At 42.0% G+C, this 22,967-nt stretch overlaps 1 protein-coding gene across 1 annotated transcript in view; it reads right to left on the bottom strand.

Annotated features, from left to right (window-relative positions):
• The window catches only part of maea (macrophage erythroblast attacher, E3 ubiquitin ligase), a 150,481-nt gene that overhangs the window by 31,291 nt on the left and 96,223 nt on the right, over positions 1-22,967 (bottom strand). The window contains exon 5 of the mRNA XM_020528170.2: positions 21,169-21,245. Within this exon, the coding sequence (XP_020383759.1) occupies positions 21,169-21,245 (77 nt within the window). The remainder of the gene's footprint in view (positions 1-21,168; positions 21,246-22,967) is intronic.

The raw sequence follows: 22,967 nt of genomic DNA, 5'->3' as shown, positions 1-22,967 counted from the left end.
CAACACAGTCATACCTGCCCCAAAAACCTCAGACACTCCTGTCCCCTCCGTCACCACTTCAGACGTCAGATCGGTCTTCCTGGGAGTCAACCCAAGGAAAGCGATGGGTCTGGTGTCCCCTCCCAAGCACTCGGATCCTGTGCGGACCAACTGGCGGAGGTATTGACTGACATCTCCAACTCTTCCCTCCTACAAATCAAAGTCCCCCACCTGCTTCAAGAAGGCCACCATCATTTCCATACCTAAGAAAGCACATGCAACATGCCCCAACGATTATCGCCCAGTGGCTCTGACCTCAAATCGTGAAAGGCTTCGAGAGGCTGGTAATGGCCCACATCAACTGCAGTCTCCCAGCCCACCACCTTGATCCCCTACAATTTGCCTACCGATGTAGCAGGTCCACAGATGATGCCATATCCCTAGCCCTGCTCTCCTCCTCGGAACATCTGGACATCAAAGAAACCTTCATCAGACTCCTGCTCATTGACTACAGTTCCGATTCAACACCATTATCCCCTATAGACGGACCTCTAAACTGTGTAACCTTGGTCTCGCCTCCACCCTCTGCAAATGGATCCTTTCTGACCCACAGGCCATCATCAGCGAAAATAGGTAACTGCAATAAGACTCAACACTGGAGCCCCCCAGGGATGCATCCTCAGCCCCCTACTGTACTCCCTGTACACCTATGACTGTATTGCCCAATTCCAAATGAACGCCATCCACAAGTTCACTGACGACACCACTGTAATGGGATGGATATCTAACAACAGCAAGTCAAAACTACAAAAGGGAGATAGAGGGCTTGCTGATGTAGTGCAATGAAGAAAAAAAAAACAACCATCGGTCTCTCAACATCGGCAAAACTAAAGAACTGATCATTGACTTCAGAAACAAAAAAGGACAACATGCCCCCATCTACATCATCAGAACTGAGGTTGAGAAGGTGAAGAGCATCAAGTTCCTTGGAGTGACGATAACTGACAACCTGCCCTGGACTTCCCATGTAGATGCAACAGTCAAGAAGCCACAACACCGCCTTTTCTTCCTCAGGCAGCTCAGGAAATTTGGCATCTCCGTAAGGTCCCTCACCAACTTCTACAGATGCACCACTGAATGCATATTGTTCAGCCTGGTACGACAACTGCTCTGCCCAGGAACGTAAGAACAACAGAAAGTGGTGTGCACAGCCCAGACCATCACAGAAGCCAACTTTTCATCCATAGACTCCATTTACAAGGCTTGTTGCTGCGGAAAGGCTGCCAACATTCAAGATCTATTGCACCCAAGTAATGATCTCCTACAACCTCTTCCGTCAGACAGAAGATAGAGAAGCTCGAACACGTGCACCAGCAGGTTCAGGAACAGCTTCTTCCCAGCCATTATCAGACTGATGAATTGACTCCGTAGCCTCGAATAATGCTGATTTTGCTAACATTAATCTCGCCTTGCGCACGCCTTGTGCAAAGTAATCTGTATGCCTCTGCCTAAGCCTTTTTGATCTGTACATCCATTGCTAACTATGATCTGCCTGTGCCGCTTGTTAACAAAGACTTTCACTGTATTTTGGTACACGTGACAATAATTAAATCAAAAACAGAATGGATTTGATTTCATTGCTTATTATAATGCTTCGCAATTGTAAAAAAGTACTTCAAGCTGATGATTCACACCTTCGCAGAAAGAACAGAGGAAAATTTGCATTGAAAGGCAACTATTTCATTGCAAACCCAAACAGCACACAGTAAATAATTTCTGGAGTTTATTTATGCAGGCTATTAGCCCAATAGCTGCAACTATTAGCACAAAATAGTAACCATAATATGGAAAGGTTTATTTCACTGTAAATAACGTATGTAGTACACTGTTGCCTCTGATCTCATCATTACAAATGCATCATTTTACATTTTACAATTACCAGCTGTATATAGCCACTTACATATTGGTATTTAAAATTAACTCATGAATTTTGTAGAGTTTAAGAAATGTAATAAGGCGATTCTATTTTTCAAAAAAAATACTTTCCTTACAGACAAGAGATACTGGTATCTTGTTTCTGCAGCACATTGGTACAAAACAGTGGGATTCAAGCGTCAGAGTTCAAGAGTTCAAGAGTCCAGAGGGTGGGGAACAGAAGGTCGAAAATCAAAAGACGAATTGAACAATATCTACCTGCATGCAGCCAACCTTGCAAGTTACTCGAGAGAGGTCTGAGAAATGGTTTGCCTGAATACACTTTTGCCAGCAAGCAGTGGGAGTAAAGGTTAACCTTCCAAAATGCTGACACCTCTCTGCGAAAGTCAGTAAATCATATGGTGTTTTTTTTTTAAAACATGACATGACTTTTAGCAGACTGCAAAATTCCCACTCCCTTAACATTCTGAACATTGAGAAAATCAAAACACATTTTGGGGAACACTTTCAAAACAGGGCATTTCATAAATGATAAATAAAATAGTCTTAAATGTTATTATAATAAGCTCATGTAATAACAATCACAACTTAATTGGAGGAACTGACCAAATAACATTTTCATTACCAAAGATAGCATAAAGGTAATTATTATTCTATTAGCTGTCAAAAATAGGTTTGTCAAGGTGTGCCACTTTTCACTTAAATTATAACCATTATCAGATTTATTTGAAAACCATTGTACATTGTACAGCTTGCGACATGAAAAAAGCCTTGAAATTTTCCTGTTGAATATGTTATCATTTTAGCAAAGTTTATCAAAAGAATGCCTTAAATAGTAATAAATATGAATTTTATGCACGTGCAAAGATTTTTATTTAAACTGCCAAGAAATAAAAGAAAAATTGTTCAACAGCCGCCATTAAAATGTACTTTATTTTCTGTTAGTTCTATTGAGTTCTAACAGTTGAAGTGTCACTCAACTTCTCGGCAGGAAGAGTTCATTTTTTAAAAAAGACTTATCTTCATACCAGCTGTCTCAATAAAGCACCAATTTTTCAAATTCTACTCACAGGAAGAAGCTTGGTAAACAGCATTTCTTTCGGCTTCCTAATGGATTTTTGACCTATTTTAAGCACCAAGCTTGCGAAGCAGAAGTGCCCTGCTGTGGCCTGCAGCTGACAGCTACTACTTAACGATGCACAAGAATAATAAAAACAAGTGAACAGCTCATAGTCAAAGCATTTGTTTGCTTTCAGAGCTGCATTAACGAAATACATTGCATTTATCAAATAAATCCTTGTCCAAATTCGAATCGGAGTAAAAATTCCCGTGACCAATTCACCAGTGTCTAAAATGACCATAGAACCGTAGAATGGTGACAGACAAGGTCATTCAGCCCGCTGAGTCAGTGTTGGCACTCTAAGAGCATCTTAACGAGTTCCACATTTATGCCCTTTTCCCTACAAATATTCTTTTCAGACACTTTTCAAATTATCAAATTCAATACCAAAAAGACAGTAGGTGGAACGCAATGGCCCTCATTGCATTATTACAGGTTCTAGGCAATCAATCATTTGGCTGTTTCAATGGATGGGGTGGTGGTTACCATGGTCACCCTCACAGTCTTCAGGAGAAGCACACACACCTGCACTCCATCACCTTAACCCCTGGCCTACTTAATTAAGGCATGATCATAGAATCATAGAATCCCTACAGTGTGGAAACAGGCCCTTCTGCCCAACAAGTCCACACCAACCCTCAGAGCATCCACCCAAACCCATCCCACTATAACCCACCTAATCTACACATCCCTGAACACTACGGGGAATTTAGCATGGCCAATCCACCTAGCCTGCACATCTTTGGACTGTGGGAGGAAACCGGAGCACCTGGAGGAAACCCATGCAGACATGGGCAGAACGTGCAAACTCCAGTCACTGGAGGGTGGAATTGAACACAGCTCCCTGGCATTGTGAGGCAGCAGTGCTAAACACTGTGCCACCGTGCCACCCCTGATGACAGGGAACAGCGTGCACTTCAGGTGCCCCTTCCTTAAGGAAACAGGTCAGAGTCGCAGGGCACCCAGCTAGAAGAGGAATCACACACAGGCCCCTCAGAACACTCCAGAGGTAGCAAAGCCTACTACCTCCACCGACCTTGGAAGTTCATGCCAAAGAAGGTTCACTTGTCTCTGCCCCGGTGTTTCCCGACCAAACCTCCAGGCCAACGGGCTGCACTGCCAAGCAGGCTTCCTCCATCCCAGCTGAGAAACCACGAAGATGCCAGTGGGAAGAAGAGTAAGAAGAAAACTTATTCAGGGTACTTTGGTAGCTTGGGTGACAATATACTGTACATGAATTCTTATCCTTATATAAATTTCACTATTTCATGTCTACATCAGTTTGAGTCTCTGAAATGCAGAAATCAACTGTGCCAGCGTGATGCCAAACTTCATGGCCATGTATCATGGATCGATGTGTGTACTGAGAGCCTATCACAGCATGGGAAACCAGGTAACTTTGTTTGATAAGGTAAAGGAGAATCAAAATAGATTGTACAGGTATATTATGGGCAAAAGAGTAACTAGGGAGAGAACAGGTCCCCTTAAAGAGCAATAAGGTTTTCAGCATGTGGAGCCACAGGAGATGGGTGTGATCTTAAATCAAGATATGTAGAGAAAGACATGGAACCTCGGGAACTCAGGAAATAGTGATGTCTTGAAAAGACAAGTCCACAATACAGAAGAGGAGATGCTGGAGATCTTAAAATGCACAAAGGTAGATAAATCTGCAGGGCATGATCAAGTGTAAGCCACGATCACCCGTTTGTCATCTACATAAATAATTTTGATGAAAAAATACGAGGCATGGTTGCGGATGGCAACAAAATTGGTGATATCGTGGACTGTTGAAGGAAGTTGTCTAAGAATACAATGGAATCTTGAGCAAGCAGGTCAGAGGGCTGAGAAATAGCGTTATGGAGTCTAATGCAGATAAACACAAGGTGTTGTATTATGGCAAGACAAATCAAGGAGAACTTAACACAGTTAATGGTAGGTCCCTGGGGAGTGTTGATGAACAGAGATGGAGGGGTGCAGGTACATAGTTCCTTGAAAGTGGCATCACAGGTAGACAGGGTGGCAAAGGTGGTGTTTGGCATGCTTGCCTTCATTGGCCAGACCATGGAGTACAGGAGTTGGGATGTCACGTTACAGCAGTACAAGACAGAGGTACGGCCATATTTGGAGTACTGCATACAATTTTGGTCATCCTGCTGTGGAAGGATGTTAGTAAACTGGAAAGGATGCAGAAAACATTTACAAGGATGTTACCAAGACCAGAAGGTTTGAGTTATAAAGGACAAGCTGGATAGGATGGGCCTTTAATTTGAGTGGAGGAGACTGAGGGGTTACCTTATTAGAGGTTTATAAAATCATGAGGGGCATAGCTAAGGTGAATATCCAAGGTCTTTTCCCCAGTGTCGGGGAGTCCAAAACTAGAGGGCATAGGTTTAAGGTCAGAGGGGAACAATTTAAAAAGGCCCTGAGGGGCAACATTTTCACACAGAGGATGGTGCATGTATGGAATGAACTGCCAGAAGAAGTGGTAGAGGTGTGTACAATCAAAATATTTAAGAGGCATCTGAATCAATGAACGAACAAGAAGATTGTATTGTGTACTTTTGATTTCCAGCTGGACGGAAGGGGACAGCGAGTGCTCTTCAGCCAGTGGTTTTCAACTTCTGCCTCTATCTATCGATACAGGAGGCCCAAACATCTGATCCCCCAACCCCCACCTGCATTAGTCCCCTGCTTTCTGGATGCTTGCCCACTTTCTAAACACAGCCACCCCCTCTAGCATTTAAAGTGACTATGTCAAGTCTGGTCATTGCCTCTTCACCTTGACAATGGGCAAATCCTACGCCTGCACATGGGATGTGGCCATCGCTGACTGGCCAACATTTGTTCCCTTGAGAAAGTGATGATGAGATTTCTTCTTGAATCGCTGCAGTTAGTGTACTTTAGATCACAATGCTACAACAAAGGGGCTTCCAGCATTTTGACCCAGTAACAGTGAAGGAACAGCATTATATTTCCAAATCACAACAGTGGGTGGCTTGGAGGGGAACTTGCAGGTGATGGCACTCCCACATATCTGCTGCCCTTGTCCTTCTAGTTGGACATGGCCATGGGTTTGGAAGTTGCTGCCCGAGGATCTTGAAGATACTAAGATGGTGCTGCTACTGTGTGCTTGTAGATATGGTGCCAATCAAGCACACCGCTTTGCCCTGGGTCACGTTAAGCTTTGTGAGTGTTGAGAGGGCTGCACTCATCCAGGCAAGTGGGGGTATTCCATCACACTCCTGACGTGTGCCTTGTAGATGGTGGACAGGTTTTGGTGAGTCAGGAATTAAGTTGTTGCCTCAGTATTCCTCGCCTCTGACCTGTTCTTGTAGCCAGCGTTTATGTTGCGAATCCAGTTGAGTGTCTAGTCAATGGCAACTCCCCAGAATGTGCAGTGTTTAGGTCATCTCCAATTCGAGATGGAGATTGTGGTATGAACGTTATTTGCCACTTGTCAGCCTAAGCCTGGATAGTGTCCAGATCTTGATGCATTTGAACTGGGTAGCTGAACATTATGATTCTATGATTGCACAGAATCCCTGTAACTCACCTAATCTACACATCCCTGAACTCTACGGGCAATTTAGCATGGCCAATCCAACTAGCCTGCACATCTGTGGACTGTGGGAGGAAACCGGAGCACCCGGAGGAAACCCATGCAGACACAGGGAGAATGTCTCAACTCCACACAGACAGACAGTTGCCTGAGGGTGGATTGAACCTAGGTTACTGGCACTGTGAGGCAGGAGTGCTAGCCACTGAGCCACCGAGCCACCGTGCCTCCCCACACTGGCTAACGTCTGCGCTTTTGACCTCCTGATGGGAGGGAGGTCAGGTGATGAAGCAGCTGAAGACGGTTGGGCCCAGCACACTACCCATCTATACCTAGATTTTTGTCCTCAAAGCTCAATGCTAAATGTTGGTTGATAACTCTCCTGTGAATGACCTCAGGATGTTTCACATTAATTGTGCCATATAAACACAAGTTCCTGAACAATCAGAAGGCAATTCAAACCTGGGACAGTAGGAAGTCAAATGAGGAGAACAAGAACTGAGTAATGATAAGTTGGAGCAGGGAAACGCTCAAGATAGAAACAATACTAGCATGCTGACTGACAGGACAAGTCGAAGGGAGAGAAAGACCCAATGCTCAAGAATTTAAAAACGGACAAAGTAAGAATAGGTCTACGTTGCAAGGCAGTAAAAATGCTCAAAAGACACTGTTCCTTAAACTAGGATTTGTTCACCTGTGAGTCAAAGCACAAGTAGAGGCTTTGTGTGGTTATCCCTAATAATGTAGTTTGCATAATCAATCTCAAGTTCTTTTTTGCTTTTATTGACCTGAAACTTGACAGGCTTGTCATTTTGCATCATTGGTCAAAACATGTCCAAGTCCTGAGAGGCTTGAAATGCTGCACCTTTCAAACACAGAAATAACATTTGGTGTCAACAGCAACATTTTTCTCCAGAGTAATAAGCAAGTCATAGAGGTGATGATAATTTTATTTCTAACTTGTTGCAGTATAGAGCAGTCAGCTTGAGTTTTGCCTATCCCTGTTTTGAACTCTTGATCGGACCAGTCTCCACAACCTGTGTCTAGATGTGCTACTGATGGCTACATTTAGGCAGCTTTCAACTGGCAGAGAATCACAATTGTTAGGTGGAGTCTGTTCAGCACATCATGCCTTTATTGGTTCATTTAACGTGGTGCTGGGCCCGTTTTTTTCCCTATAACCTCGGATGTTGTTTCTATTTAAATAATCTACTGCCCTCTTGAATGCCTCAACTCAACCTGACTCTACTACATTTCTAGGCAATTCATTCCAAACCCTAACGAATCGCTGGTTGAATGCTTCTCCTCACCTCTTATTTACTTCAACTAATTGAAAGCAATGTTTTCAATGCTTTGGTCCTTAAATTTTAACATCCTTGAGCACGGGTGAGGTCCCGGAGAACTGGAGAATTGCTTATGTTGTCCCCTTGTTTAAGGAGGGTAGCAAGGATAAACCAGGTAATTATAGGCAGGTGAGCCTGACGTCAGGGGTAGGGAAGCTGCTGGAGAAGATACTGAGGGATAGGATCTATTTACATTTGGAAGAAAATGGGCTTATTAGTGATAGGCAGCATGGTTTTGTGCAGGGAAGGTCATGTCTTACCAACTTGATAGAATTCTTCGAGGAAGTGACGAAGTTGATAGAGGAGGGAAGGGCTGTAGATGTCATATACATGGACTTCAGTAAGGCATTTGATAAGGTTCCCCATGGTAGGCTGATGTAGAAAGTGAAGTCGCATGGGGTCCAGGGTATACTAGCTAGATGGATAGAGAACTGGCTGGGCAACAGGAGACAGAGAGTTGTCGTGGAAGGGAGTTTCTCAAAATGGAGAACTATGACCAGTGGTGTTCCACAGGGATCAGTGTTGGGACCACTGTTGTTTGTGATAAACATAAATGATCTGGAGGAAGGTGTAGATGGTCTGATGAGCAAGTTTGCAGATGACACTAAGATTGGTGGAGTAGCAGATAGTGAAGGGGACTGTTGGAGAATGCAGAATATAGATACACTAGGGAGTTGGGCAGAGAAATGGCAGATGGAGTTCAATCCAGGTGAGGTGATGCATTTTGAAAGATCCAATTCAAGAGAGAACTATATGGTAAATGGAAAAGCCCTGGGGAAAATTGATGCACAGAGAGACCTGGGTGTTCGGGTCCATTGTACCCCGAAGGTGGCAACGCAGGTGGATAGAGTGGTCAAGAAGGCATACGGCATGCTTTCATTCATCGGACGGGGCATTGAGTACAAGAGTTGGCAGGTCATGTTGCAGTTGTATAGGACTTTGGTTCCACAGCATTTGGAATACTGCGTACAGTTCTGGTCGCCACATTACGAAAAGGATGTGGAGCTTTGGACAGGGTGCAGAGGAGGTTCACCAGGATGTTGCCTGGTATGGAGGGTGCTAGCTATGAAAAGAGGTTCAGTAGATTAGGATTATTTACATTAGAAAGACAGAGGTTGAGGGGGGACCTGATTGAGGTCTACAAAATCATGAGAGGTATAGTCAGGGTGGATAGCAAGAAGCTTTCTCCCCCAGAGTGGGGGGCTCCATTACTAGGGGTCACGATTTCAAGGTGAGAGGGGAAAAGTTTAAGGGAGATATGCGTGGAAAGTTCTTTCCGCAGAGGGTGGTGGGTGCCTGGAACGTGTTGCCAGCAGAGGTGGTAGAGGCAGACACGATAGCATCATTTAAGATTTATCTAGACAGATGCATGAATGGGCAGGGAGCAGAGGGATACAGATCCTTGGAAAATAGGCAACAGGTTTAGATAAAGGATCTGGATCAGCACAAGCTTGAAGGGCCAAAGGGCCTGTTCCTGCACTGTAATTTTTTGTTCTTTGTTCTTATCTACAATTGTCTTCAAATGGGCTGGGTGGGATGGAGGAGGAGATGGCCTCTCGGGGGAAAGCAACAACAGCAGCCAGATGATTTTCAAAGATAGTAGGAACTGCAGATGCTGGAGAATCTGAGATAACAAAGTGTCAAGCCAGATCAGTGGCACCATGATTGACCCTCCACGTTGCACTTCAAAAAGGCAAAGTGTACGAGTGGTAGTGAAAGGGCATTTTATAGGCAGGGGCACGGATAAATCCAGAACACAGGCAAGCATGAAGAGTGCTTGAAGAGGAGGCAGAAGTAAAGTAAGTGTCATAGGAAAAACCAGGATGGCCAGGTTGATCTACATGGTGGAACTGATGTTTTATTTACTCGTGGCCAGCATCTACTGTTTCACCTTTGAGAAGGTGGTGAACTTCCTGTTGGCACTAGGGCAGTCTATGTAGGTTGAAACTACAATGCCGTTAGTGAAGGAATTCCAGGATTTTGACCAAAGACAACGAAAGAATGGCAATATGTTTTCAAGTCAGGACAGTGAGTGGCTTGGAGGGAACTTGCAAGTGGTGGTGTGCCCATACACCTGCTGCCCGAGATGGAAGTGGTTGTGACTTTTAGTGCAATAGGAGGATTTCAACTAGTGTGGCAGGGGAAATTCAGGGGAGGCAATGGCCCAGTAGTGTTATCGCTGGACTATTAATCCAGAGACCCGGGTAACATTCTGGGGACCAGGGTTTGAATCTAATAAAATGTCTGGAATTAAGAATCTGAAGATGACCATGAATCGATTGTCGGAAAAACCCACCTGGTTCACTAATATCCTTTAAGGAAGGAAACTGCCATCCTTACCTGGTCTGGCCTACATGTGACTCCAGACCCACAGCAATGTGGTTGACTCTGAACTGCCCTCTGACAATTAGGGATGGGCAATAAATGTTGCCTAGCCAGTGACATCCTCATCCTGTTAATGAAAAGAAAAAAAACTGGCAACCATATGGATTTTGTTTTGATCTTCCAAGTGTTCGATTACTTCCTTAATTGATTCCAACAATTTCACAACTATGTTAAATTAACTGTTTGATAGTTTCCTACTTTCTGCCTTGCTCCCTTTTTGAACAAGGTATTACTTTGGCATTTTTCCAATGTACTGGAACTTTTCCAGAATCCGGGGAATTTCGGAATATTACTACCAATGCATCGACATTCTCAGTTGCCAAATCCCTTGAGATACGAGGGCGTCAGCTATTACGCAGTGGGGACTTGTCTGCCAATAGTTTGCTCAGTACTTTCTGCTCAGTCCGCTGGCTTATACTGTGTTCCACTGTGGAACTACTGTCGGGGACCTAAAGATTATTCCCAACAGGAACTTCTTTCCCTCACTACTTCCTATTTTTACCCAGACTGACTCTTTCTTCATCTTCAGTGCCAAATCTGTCCTCATGCCAATGTAATTATTGTGCACTTGTATGGAATTCAAATTTCTCATCCTCAAACTGAATTTGAAATTCCAGCATGCTATGATCATTCATCTTTACAGGATCTTTTATTAATCCTCTCATTCCACAATACTATATCCAAAACAGTCTACTTGTTTGGTTTCCCAACATACTGCTCCTAGAAACACTTTGAACTCTCCGTTGAGGGCATTAATCACCCACGATTATTATCTTATCTTTCATGCAAACCGCAGTATTTCCTGCTTTATACTGTATCTTATTGTGGAACTACTGTTAACCTGTTAAAAATTAACCACCCAGGAACTTCTTTATCCTCATTATTTACTTCTATCCAGACTCATCCTACAACTTGATCAATGCCAAAATAATTTTTCATTATGCATTCATCCTATCCTTTACTAACAAAGCTCCACCACCTCCTTTTCCTTTCTGTCTATCCTTCTGAAGTACCAAGTACCCTTGATTCTTAAACACCTAGACCTGTCTACTGTACAATCACAACTCACTAAATCACCATCAAATCAGACCCATTTGATTCTATTTGCACTAACAACTCATTCATTTTATTCTGAATGCTACACACAAAATGCTTACATTTGTGCTCTTATCAATTTTGCCTACTCTTGCACCATTGCTTGGTACAGTATAACGTTCACATGCTCTGTCCCTTCCTTGAATTTTCTGGTAACAATGAGCGTCGTCACTAACCTGCATTCTTACCATCTCCTTACACTTCTAAAGCCCCATCTATAGCCCTAATTATGCAGTTTACCAGCATTTGGTCCTAGCATGATTCAGGTGCACCGCATTCCAATTGAACAGCTCCCTCTTTCCCATTAATGCCAATGTTCCATAATTTCAAATCCATTTCTCTTGCACCAATCTTTGAGCCATGCATTTACCACTTCAATCTTATTGACCCTGTGCCAAAATAGTTGATGAGTCAGGTAGTTAGCGACTTGCTTTTTAATTGAGCACCTCGTTGCTCATTCCCCCAGTGTAACCTCTTTCTCCTTATTCTATCAGTATCATTGATACTCAACTCTGGCACCAGGGAGGCAACACAGCCTTCAGGGCTTCCAATTCTGGCTACAGAAAAACATGCCTATTACCTTAACTATACCACCCCCAATTAGGACTCTATTTCATCATCATAATAGAATCCCTACAGTGTGGAAACGGGCACTTCAACCCAACAAGTCCACACTGACCCTCAGACATCCCATCCAGACCCATCCCGGATTTCTCCTTTCTCCCGCCACTTAAAATGGTTCTCTGTACAACAGTCAGTTATGATCAGTTTGCTTATCCTTCCTATTGTCCCTGCGCTTGTCCACACAGGAAACAAGAATCTTGATCTAGTTAGACAAGGACAAGGGCTGCAGTGCTACCTCCTGGATCCCACTCAGTCACACCCTCCTGTCCTTGACCAATGACTGAATTTCAAGTAGCTAATCCAAGGTACGTGACTATCTCTGGAAACACAGCATTCAAGTATCTTCCACCTCTCCCCAACCAATGTGACACAGTGACGTAAGCTCAGACTCCAGCTCATCAACCCAGAGCTGAAGTTCTTTAAACAACTAACACTTGCGACAGATGTGGCCAAAAGATTGGACAGGTGTAAAGAGAACAAGAAACGCAAATGGGCGTAGATAGGGATCATTCCACATTCATTTTCACAGTGAGACACAGCAGGTAATTTTATGTTTTATGCTTATTCTCTTCCTCAAAGTATGCAGTCGTGGCACATCAGTTTCTGCCAATAATGAAATGCTCAGAATACTTCTAAAGATCCAGTGCACAAAACCTTTTGCCAGGAGACCTGAGAGTCATCAATTTAGAGAATCATTTACAGTCACAGCAAGAAAGAAGTACGGATAAATGCTCAGCAAGAGGAACTGGTATATTTGGGAACGTTTCAATGGACATTTTTTGTGCCATCAGTTCAATTTACATTATGCAGAGATTCCAATATCTTCTTTCCAGATGGTCTGACATTCAGGCTTCAGTGCTTTTGGTGAATATATTAATCAAATATTGCTCGTACATGTGCTTTTTAGCTTAGGGTAACATTAGATACACAAGATCCACTGCGGTATTTTTGCCTGAGATTTTTCTTCAGCATACCATTTCAAGCAGTGTTTGACTTCAGCAGGTATGCTTTCTCTTGCACCCAGTTGCTTTTGTCTCAACACATGCTCTTATACTTGGAGCAAATAGTTTTAAAGATACATCCATTAATCATGTCTGTACCCAGACGATTTTTTTTTAAATTAAGGAACTCCAGCACTTCGTTTCAATGGTCAGTGATTAGCAAGTGTTCAGTTAGAGACTGTTACATAAATAGATGCAACATTTTACTCAATGAATCACAAATTTACGTACACATTTCTGCCTACCAAGTGCAGCATCTTCGGAAGCTTGAGATTATTGACCCTTTAGATAGAAGGCCTTTAGAAATGGATCTTTTTAAAGAAAGGCATGAACAATGAAAAATGTCCCAGGACAGTAAGCTCTTACTCCTCACCACTGTAGCATGCTAGACATCAACCCCCGCTATTCCCACAGTCTTTGCTAAAGATAAAGATTTAACACTTATAATGTTTCTAATTTACTGGCTCAAAGCCACAGTTCACAGCAACTGATAAATGAAACAAACTGGCTTGAGGCTTGAGGTGTATTTTTGTTTAATTGCAGAGAAAGGGTGGCACTTTCCTTTCTGAAGGTCCAATGACATCTGTCCAAATATTCACACCCAGCAGCCAGTCAACTGAGATGCAATCACAGTTGTTGGCAGGCAGAAGGTCTTTGTCATTGATAGTAGGTCATGATTCCCCTAACCAATCAAGTTATTGATTGTCAGCTGAATCTGCATATCCCCAGACATAGCCCTGGGCTCCAGCTCATCAGTAGCTAGACAGCAATGTGAACAAACAGCAATAGTGTCAGATAACTTGCTTTCAAAATGTCAGTGATCGTTTCCACAATCCTTGGGGTTTAAAGCAGTTTATCTCAGGTCAGTCCACAATTAAAAATACAGAAAAATAAAAAGATGTCTTTTATGCTGCTAAAGCATAATTATTTTTATCTCCATGAGCCTCTTTGGATTTTTTGGCAAAACAGTTTAAGCACTCACAAATATCGGTCAAGTTTCCTCTACAAATTCTGAGGAAGAGTCATTCGAAGCAAAACATTAACTGGTTTCTCTCCACAGACGTTGCCAGACCTGCTGAGCTTTTCCAGCAATTTCTGTTGTTTTCTGTACAAAGAGATTTGTGTGTCCCCTGTCGATGTGGGATTTCGCAAGTACCCTTGCCTCACTGTTGAGGCCAAGTCCAAGCTATCATTTCTTGACTAATGAGCTTGGAGAAGGTGGGGTGGAGGAAGCAGAACTGATAGATGGTGGAATTTGAATGCAATAATAATCCAGCAATAAGAGTCTAATGATGACCATAAAACCACTGCTGATTGTCAGGAAAAATCCATCAGGTTCACTCATGTCCTTTAAAAGGAAGGAAGGAAATCTGCCATCCTTACCTAGTCTGGCATGTAACTTCAGATCCACAGCAATATGGTTGATTCTTAACTGCTCCTCTGGGCGAATAGGGATGGGCAATAAATGCTGGCTGATCTAATGACACCAATGCCCCAGGAATTAACAAAAAATATTGATGGTTTGCCTTGTGACAGGCAGATTGGATTTCGAGTGCTGCAGCTAAAGAGGGACAGTGGATTTACTTTCTTCAAAGCATTTGATAAGGTACTATAGTTATTGAACAAAATAAAAGCTTGTGGTGTGGAGGGTAGCAAGTTGGCCAATATAGAAGGTTGAAGGCTAACAAGTAGTAACTAGCAGGCATAAACGTCGAGTGTAGGAGTTGGGATGTCATGTTGCGGCTGTACATTGTGTTGATGAGGCCACTTTTAAAAGTATTCAATTCGGGTCTCTGTGCTATAGGAAAGATGTTGTTAAACTAGAAAGGGTGCAGAAAAGATTTACAAGGATGTTGCTGGGACTGGAGGGTTTGAGTTCAAGGAATAGGCCGAATAGGCTGGGGCTTTTTTCTCTGGTGCTTAGGCTAAAAGGTGGCCTTATAGAGATTTATAGAATCATGAGCCATGGATAAAGGTGAACAGCCAACGTCTTTTTCCTAGGTGGGCGAGTCCAAAACTACACGGCATAGGTTTAAGGTGAGAGGGGAACAATTTAAAAGGGACTTGAGGGGCAACATTTTCAGAAAGAGGGTGGTGCATGTATGGAACAACCTGCCAGAAGAATTGTTGAAGGCCGGTACAATTACATTTAAAAGGCATCTGAATGTGTCTATGAATAGGAAGGGTTTAGAGGGCTATGGGTCAAATACTGGCAAATGGGACTGGTCAGATTGGGACATCTAGTCAGCGTGGGCAAATTGGACCAAAGGGTCTGTTTCCATGCTGTATAACTCTAAATGAGCTTTTACAAGCTGCAAAGATGTAAGGAGTGGCTTGCCACAGGAGTTTGTGCTGGGACTTGAACGTTTTATATAAAGTAACTTTGATGAAGGATCTCAGGGTACAGTTGCTAAACTTGCTGTCAACAAAAGACAGGTAGGTAGAAGACTAAGTTGTGAAGATGTGGAATCAAGAAAAAAAAGTGGGCAAATAGGTGGCAAATTGAGCATAATGCTGCAAAATATGAAATTGTCCATTTTGACAAAGAATAAAAAAAATTATCTAAATGGTGAGAGATTGCAAAACTCTGAAGTGCAGATAGGTTTGCATTTTCTTGTGGATGAATCACAAAGTTAGCATGCAGGTACTGCTATTAATTAGATGTGCTAACAGAATGTTATAATTAATCTTGAAGGGAAATAAATACAAACATCCAGAGGTGTGCCTTAGTTATACAGCATGCAGGGAAGTCCACATCTGGAATACTGTGTACAGCTTTGCTCAGTTTGTCAAAGGAAGGACATAAAGGCATTGGAGGTAGTTTAGAGAACGTTTACTAAACTCGTAGCTGAAAGAGTGGAACAAAAACAGAAGTTGCTGGAAAGCTCAGTAGGTCTGGCAGCATCTGTGAAGAAACAGTCAGAGTTAATATTTTGGGTCCGGTGACCCTTCCTCAGAACAAAGCTAACTCTGACTTTTTCTTGACGGATGCTGCCAGACCTGGTGAGCTTTTCCAGCATCTTCAGTTTTTGTTCCTGATTTACAGAATCCACTGTTCTTTCAGGTTTCAGCTGAACGAGTGGATTGCCTTTTGACGAAAGGTTGGACAGGCGAGAATTACATTCACTTGTGTTCTGAAAAGAAAGAAGCAACTTGAATGAAATCCTGAGGGGTCTTGCAGGATCGAAGAAAACATGCATCCTCTTATGGGATAATCTAGATCTAGGGGTTACTGTTTAAAAATCAGATGGCACCCAAATAAATCAGAGAATAGGTGAATTCCTTACAGGGTGATGGGTCTTTGGATCTCTCTTCCTGAAAAAGATTATAGAAGCAGAATCTTTGAATTTATAAGGCTTAGAAAAATAGATGCTTGTTCAGCAATGAAATGAAAGCTTTGCAGTTACCATCAGACCAGCCATGATAAATTGGCAGAGTAAATTCAAGGAGTTGAATGGCCTACGCTGGTTCCTAATTCATATGGTACTTGCTTTTTTGATCGTACAAGGTCAGATACCCTAAATCTATGATAACTATGCCTCTCGTCTGCGACTTGTTCTCTTTATTCTTTTATGGGAGGTGGCATCACCGGCAAGGTCATCATTTGCTTCTTAACCCCAACTACCTTTGAAATGAGCAGTTCACAGTCAAACACATTTCAACATACACAGAACAACAATACCACCTGTAAGATCCCTTCCAAATCACTCAACATTTGGACTCGGAAATACACTTTCATTCCTTTCGTATTGTTGGGTCGAAGTCCGGAAATATCTCTGACTGCATCGTGGGTCTTCCTACAACACACAGACTGCAGTTGAAGGCAATGGGAGCTATGGTTTGGCAATAAATGCTAAGCTAGCCAGTGACACCCACATTCCATGAATGAATAAGCAAACAAAAAAAATTGCTCCCAATCTGGAATCATAAGCAGGCCAGGTAAAGATGGCAGTTTTCCTTCCCTAAAGAATGGTGGTGAACCAGATGGGTTTTTAACAACAAATGGATGAAGTTGTCATAATCACCATCACAGATTCATCACCATTACACCTTATATTATGCAACAGTTACGCATTATTTCTCCCAAGCTTTTGTGTCAACGTTATAACAATGTTGCATGGCAGGGAGCTTAAAATAGCAAAATCTGAGCTTTCTCAGGATGACTCTTTCTTGTGACTGATAAATCGACTAATTATTGTGGCTCACTAAACACGTATTGCAATTGATCCATTGACTACAAGAATGCTGAAACAGCTCAGCTATTCAAAAAATAATTACCATGCATTCAAATGTAGCAAATTATAATGCTACAGGTTAAGCAATTCATGAAAATTTAAAGGCTAACAAAATGTGAACTATAATGCTCGTTACCACCATTTACTACTAAAGCAGTACATTAATGAAATATTTTACTGCTCATGTTTCTTGAAAACTGACATGACTTATTCAGAACACACATGGCCTCAGCTTGGATATCACGGCGTCTCATGAGGACTTACAATAATGCACTGCTACTCATGACATTGAAATTCATTAGGTCCGGCAGCAGAAAGTAATTACGTGGCCACATAATTCTGTGACATTGGCTTTGGTCGAAAGTAACGATATGGTAACAAGAACTCGTGTGTGTGTATATATATATATAACACCGAAACATGCAACAGTTGTACAAGTTCAGAATATCAAAGGGAAAGAAATTCTTAGGGCATCAAGAAAACAAAGACAACATAAAAACACAAACTCAAATATTAGATAAGTGTACAACAAATTCTGTAAAGTATTAAAATATTGCAAAATTAAGATTGTTTTACAAAATCAAAACCCTTGAAAAGGTTATGAACAAACCAAGCAACACTTGCGCATTATATCTGTATCTGTGGGGGAAATGGGGTGGATGCTAATTTGGGTTTACCAAAAAAATTGGGGAGAAAGGCATAAATGCATCTGACAATTCTGGAATTGTGGCCACAGACAGCTTTGAATATAACACTGCGGAATTTGAGAAGTGGAAAATGGAAAAGAGAAGACACTGAAGAATGAAAAGTTTAATCATATACACAGAGACTAGCTCTCTAAAGAAACAAAGCATGAATAGGTCATAATCTAATCAATAAATCTAAACAGTGAATCTTTTTTAAAGCACCATTTTTTTCAGGCATTATTACAACTTATTTGCAGTATAAACAAATGCATTTAATCCCAGTTCTGATGAAATATTAACTTTGTCTTCACAGACAGACTAAGGATTTGCACAGAAACAGAACACAGGAGCAGCAGTAGGCCATTCGACTCCGCAACACTGCTCCACCATTCAATATGATCACGGTTGATCACTGAGCTCAATATTCTAAACCCACCCATCCCCCCAACTCCCATATCCCTTGATTCCTTTAGACACGAGCTATACCTACCTCGTCCTTTGAAAGCACAAATTTTCAGCTTCAAACACTCATTATGGTACTGAATTCCACAAGCTCACCACTGTCTGGGTGAAGAAAGTTCTATTCATCTCGGTTCTAAAAGGCCTGCCCCTTATCCTTAAACTATGACCCCTCTTCAGGGCTCATCCACCATCAGGAACATCCTTTCTGTACCTAACCTGCCTAGCCATGTTAGAATTTTAGGTTTCTATAAAATTCTCTCCTCATTCTTCTGAATTCCAGTGAATACAATACTAAAACGGTCCTCAAATATCTGTCCTGCCATCAGAGGAATCAATTTTGTAAACCTTTGCTAAAAACTTGGTCTGTAGCGAGAACATCCTAACAGGGATCATGAAAAGTCATTGGCCAACAGGATTAAGGAAAATCCCAAGGCTTTTTTATACCTATATAAAGAGCAAGACGGTAGCCAGGGAGAAGGTTGGCCCACTCAAGGACAGGGAAGGGAATTTATGCGTGGAGCCAGAGGAAACGGGCGAGGTATTAAATGAGCACGTTGCGTCAGTATTCACCACAGAGAAGGACTTGGTGGATGAGAAGTCTGGGGAAGGGTGTGTAGATAGTTTGGGTCATGTGGAGATCAAAATGGAGGTGGTATTGGGGGTCTTGAAAACATTAAGGTAGACAAGTCCCAGGCCCTGATGCAATACATCCCAGAATAATGAGAGGGGAAAGGGAGGAAATTGCTGGGGCCTTGAGGGAAATCTTTGTATCCTCACTGGCTACGGGGCATGCCCCAGAGGATATGAGAACAGCCAATGTTGTTCCTTTAAGAAGGATGGCAGTGATAATCCAGCTAATTACAGGCTAATGAGCCTTACCCAAGTGGTAGGGAAATTATTGGAGAGGATTCTTCTAGACAGGATTTACTCCCATTTGGAAATAAGTGGGCGTATTAGCAAGAGGTAACGTGGTTTTGTGAAGGCAAGGTTGCGTCTCATTAACTTGATTGAGTTTTTTGAGGCAGTGACGAAGATCATCGATGAGGGTAGGACAGTGGATGCTGACTACATGGACTTCAGTAAGGCCTTTGACAAGGTCCCTCATGGCAGGCTGATACAGAAGGTAAAGTCGCACAGGGTCAGAGGTGATTTTGCAAGATGGATAAAAACTGGCTCGGTTATAGAAGACAGAGGGTAGCAGTGGAAGGGTGCATTGCTGAATGGAGGGCTATGACTAGTAGCGTTCCTCAGGGATCAGTGTTGGGACCTTTGATATTTTTACTATATATAAATGATTTGGAGGAAAATGTAACTGGTTTGATTACTAAGTTTGCGGATGACTAAAGGTTGGTGGAATTATGGATAACAATGAGCATCGTCAGAGGATACAGCAGGATGTCGATTGGTTGGTGACTTGGGCAGAGAGATGGCAGATGGAGTTTAATCCAGAAAAATGTGAGGTAACACATTTTGGAAGGTTTAATCCAGATGGAAAATATACAGTAAATGGCAGAACCCTTAAGAATACTGATAGGCAGAGGGATCTGGGTGTACAGGTACACGGGTCACTGAAAATGGCAGCGCAGGTGGAGAAGGTAGTCAACAAGGCATACGGCATGCTTGTCTTCATTGTCTGGGGCACCGAGTTTATAAAATGGCAGGTAATGTTGCAAATTTACAGAACCTTAGTTAGGCCGCATTTGGAACATTGTGTTCAATTCTGATCACCACACTACCAGAAGGGTGTGGTAGCTTGGGAGAGGGTACAGAAAAGATTTACCAGATGTTGCCTGGTATGGAAAACATTAGCTATGAGGAGAGGTTGGAGAAACTTGGGTTGTTTTCACTGGAATGACAGAGGTTGAGGGGCGACCTGCTAGAGGTCTACAAGATTATGAAGGGCATGGACAGAGCGGACAGTCGGAAGCTTTTTCCCAGGGTGGAAGAGTCAGTTACCAGGGGGCATAGGTTTAAGGTGTGAGGGGCAAGGTTTAAAGGTAATGTACGAGTAAGTTTTTTTTTTGTTACACAAACGGTAGTCAGTGCCTGGAACTCACTCCTGGAAGGGGTGGTGGAAGCAGATACTATAGTGATTTTTAAAGGGCGTCTTGACAAACACATGAATAGGATGGGGAGAGGGGGATACGGTTCCCGGAAGGGTAGGGGGTTTTAAGTTGTGATGGGCAGCATGTCAGTGCAGGCTTGGAGGACTGGAGGCCGTGTTCCTGTGCTGTAATTTTCTTTGTTCAACCTTCCTCAGACGAACACCAAAACTGCACAGAATATTCCAGATATGGCCTCACCAATTCCTTGCCTAATCACAGCAAGTAGTCCTTGTTCCTCTACTCAAATCCTCTTGCTATGAAGGTAAACTGTAGGTTGGCCTTCATAGCAGAGTGCCTGCTGCACTTGCACATGTTCTTTCAGCAACTGGTGTACAAGACTTGTTAGCTGCTCATTGATCTTCATTCTTTGGTGTCTCTAAAATAGTTAAATGGCCTTAAAAATGTTAAACATCAGCTTGAAAATAAATTCTCAAAATCATAGATTATCAGCATTTTATACAGACAATAACGGCAGTCAATTATAGTAATAGTGCAGTGTACACTTCACAAGTTCAAATTAATACCAATACAAAATTAGTGATGCAGTTACATCGACCAAATTGGAAACAATAGAAATGAATTTAAGACAATATAGCTTGTGTATTTCTCATCTTAACAGCAAATGGTAACCTTACAATGTACCTGACTGCTTCCAGTCTCTTATTTTGTCGGATAAGCTCAATGAATTCCTGAATCCTCAAACTGAACTCCAGGCAGCTCTGTCAACAAAAAAGAACCCATTGAAAGACAGGTCACATGATAATCTGCATAAAACCTCACAAGTGCCAAAAGAGGCTGGTATAACAAAGGCTAGAGTTTGATGCAAGGACAGCGAGTCCAATAACGTGCCACTCCTCCATACGCCGTGCCACAAATTCTTACAGTAGGATTCCCTGTTCAAAAATAGTGAGCAGCATGATAAGCCTGCTGATGTCTTGGGTATGGACAAAACATGCTAGAAAAATTGCTGGCCCATTTAACTAAATAACCTTATGACATTATAAAGCCAAACTATAAACAACTTTGCAAATATGGAATAAATTTTCCTTCAGCTTTTAATTATTGTTAGAGATTTTCTTCCATTAAATTTTCGTCATTCCCTCTTAGTTTTGCTCACGGCATTTCATTTGCCGTTAAAATAGTTTAACGCTATTTCCCAAGTTCAAACTCTGGGCTGCTCATTAAAAATTCAGATTGACAGAGGAGATATACCTGCATACCCTGCTCTCACAGGACCCAGAAATCCTGTTCAGGGCACTTCTAGCATTAACTTGACATTCAAAACCTGACAGAAACATCAAAAGTAGGTGCAGGAAATTCAATCCTGTTTCACATTCAGTGCGATCATGACTGATTATCCAACACTGTATCCTGTTCCTGCTTTCTCCCTATATCTTTAGCTCTAAAAACTATATTTAAATATCTTCCTTGAAAACATTTAATGTTTTGGTTTCAACTTCTTTCTATAGCACAAAATTCCACAGGTTCACCACTCATTGGCTGAGGAATTTCTCTTTAGTTCTAAATGGCTTCAGACTGTGACCCCTGTTCAAGTCTAACAACTTCAACGATTTGCTGCTCTCAGTACCATATGGGCTATGGCGTGCTCAGCATGAGCTGAAATGGATGACATTGAGTTAATTCTATAGAACTTAATTTCAACTATCTACTTACACAGCCAGATCCACTCATATGAAAACCAGTTTTTAAATTGTTTAAACTTTCAAATTACACTCTTGCAATCCATGGCACATTATTTTCATATTATTGCTAAAACAATGGCACCCTATGAAATGTACAATATTGCTCGATGAGTTTTTATTTAAATGTCAGTAATTCTAACTGCTCAGCATGATTATGATAATCTCACTTTTTAAATCATCCATTTACACCCATGACACTAAAATACAGTGAAGTTTTGGTTGCTACAGAAACCTAACATCTGGGAGCATATTCATGTCGATTTATAAAGTTCTACTGTGAAATGGTGGAAATTTAATGAAGTGCTCAATTTGTCTGGACACAATTTTCATAGATATGGTCAAAGGAAATTGTAATCCTGTTTATTTTGTAGGTTTTGCTTTGTCACTTCAACTTTCAAAGTATGCACTTGACAACAATGAACTGCTGCTTGTTTTTTTATTTCTAAAAGAAAGAGATCCTGGGTTACAATTGATGCTAACAGCATTTTGATTCAACTCTCAACAGTTCCACAGCAAAGGGTCAAGGCGGCAGCTCACCACTACCTTTTCAAGGGCAACTAAGGATGGACAGCAAATGTTGGCCAGCCAGTGACACCCACATTCCTGAAATGAATTTAAAAAATTCTATCCTCTGACAATTTTTGCTTCTGATTTTATCAGAGATGGTGATATGCTTAGCAACATAGGACAGGAGTAGGCCATTCTGTCTTCACAGCCCGCCACACCACTCAATACAAT

The sequence above is a fragment of the Rhincodon typus genome, chromosome 1 (assembly GCF_021869965.1).
Source record: "Rhincodon typus isolate 14 chromosome 1, sRhiTyp1.1, whole genome shotgun sequence".
NCBI classification, from domain to species: Eukaryota; Metazoa; Chordata; class Chondrichthyes; order Orectolobiformes; family Rhincodontidae; genus Rhincodon; species Rhincodon typus.
Note: the sequence above shows the minus strand (reverse complement) of the source record. Positions and strands in the feature narration are given on the sequence as shown.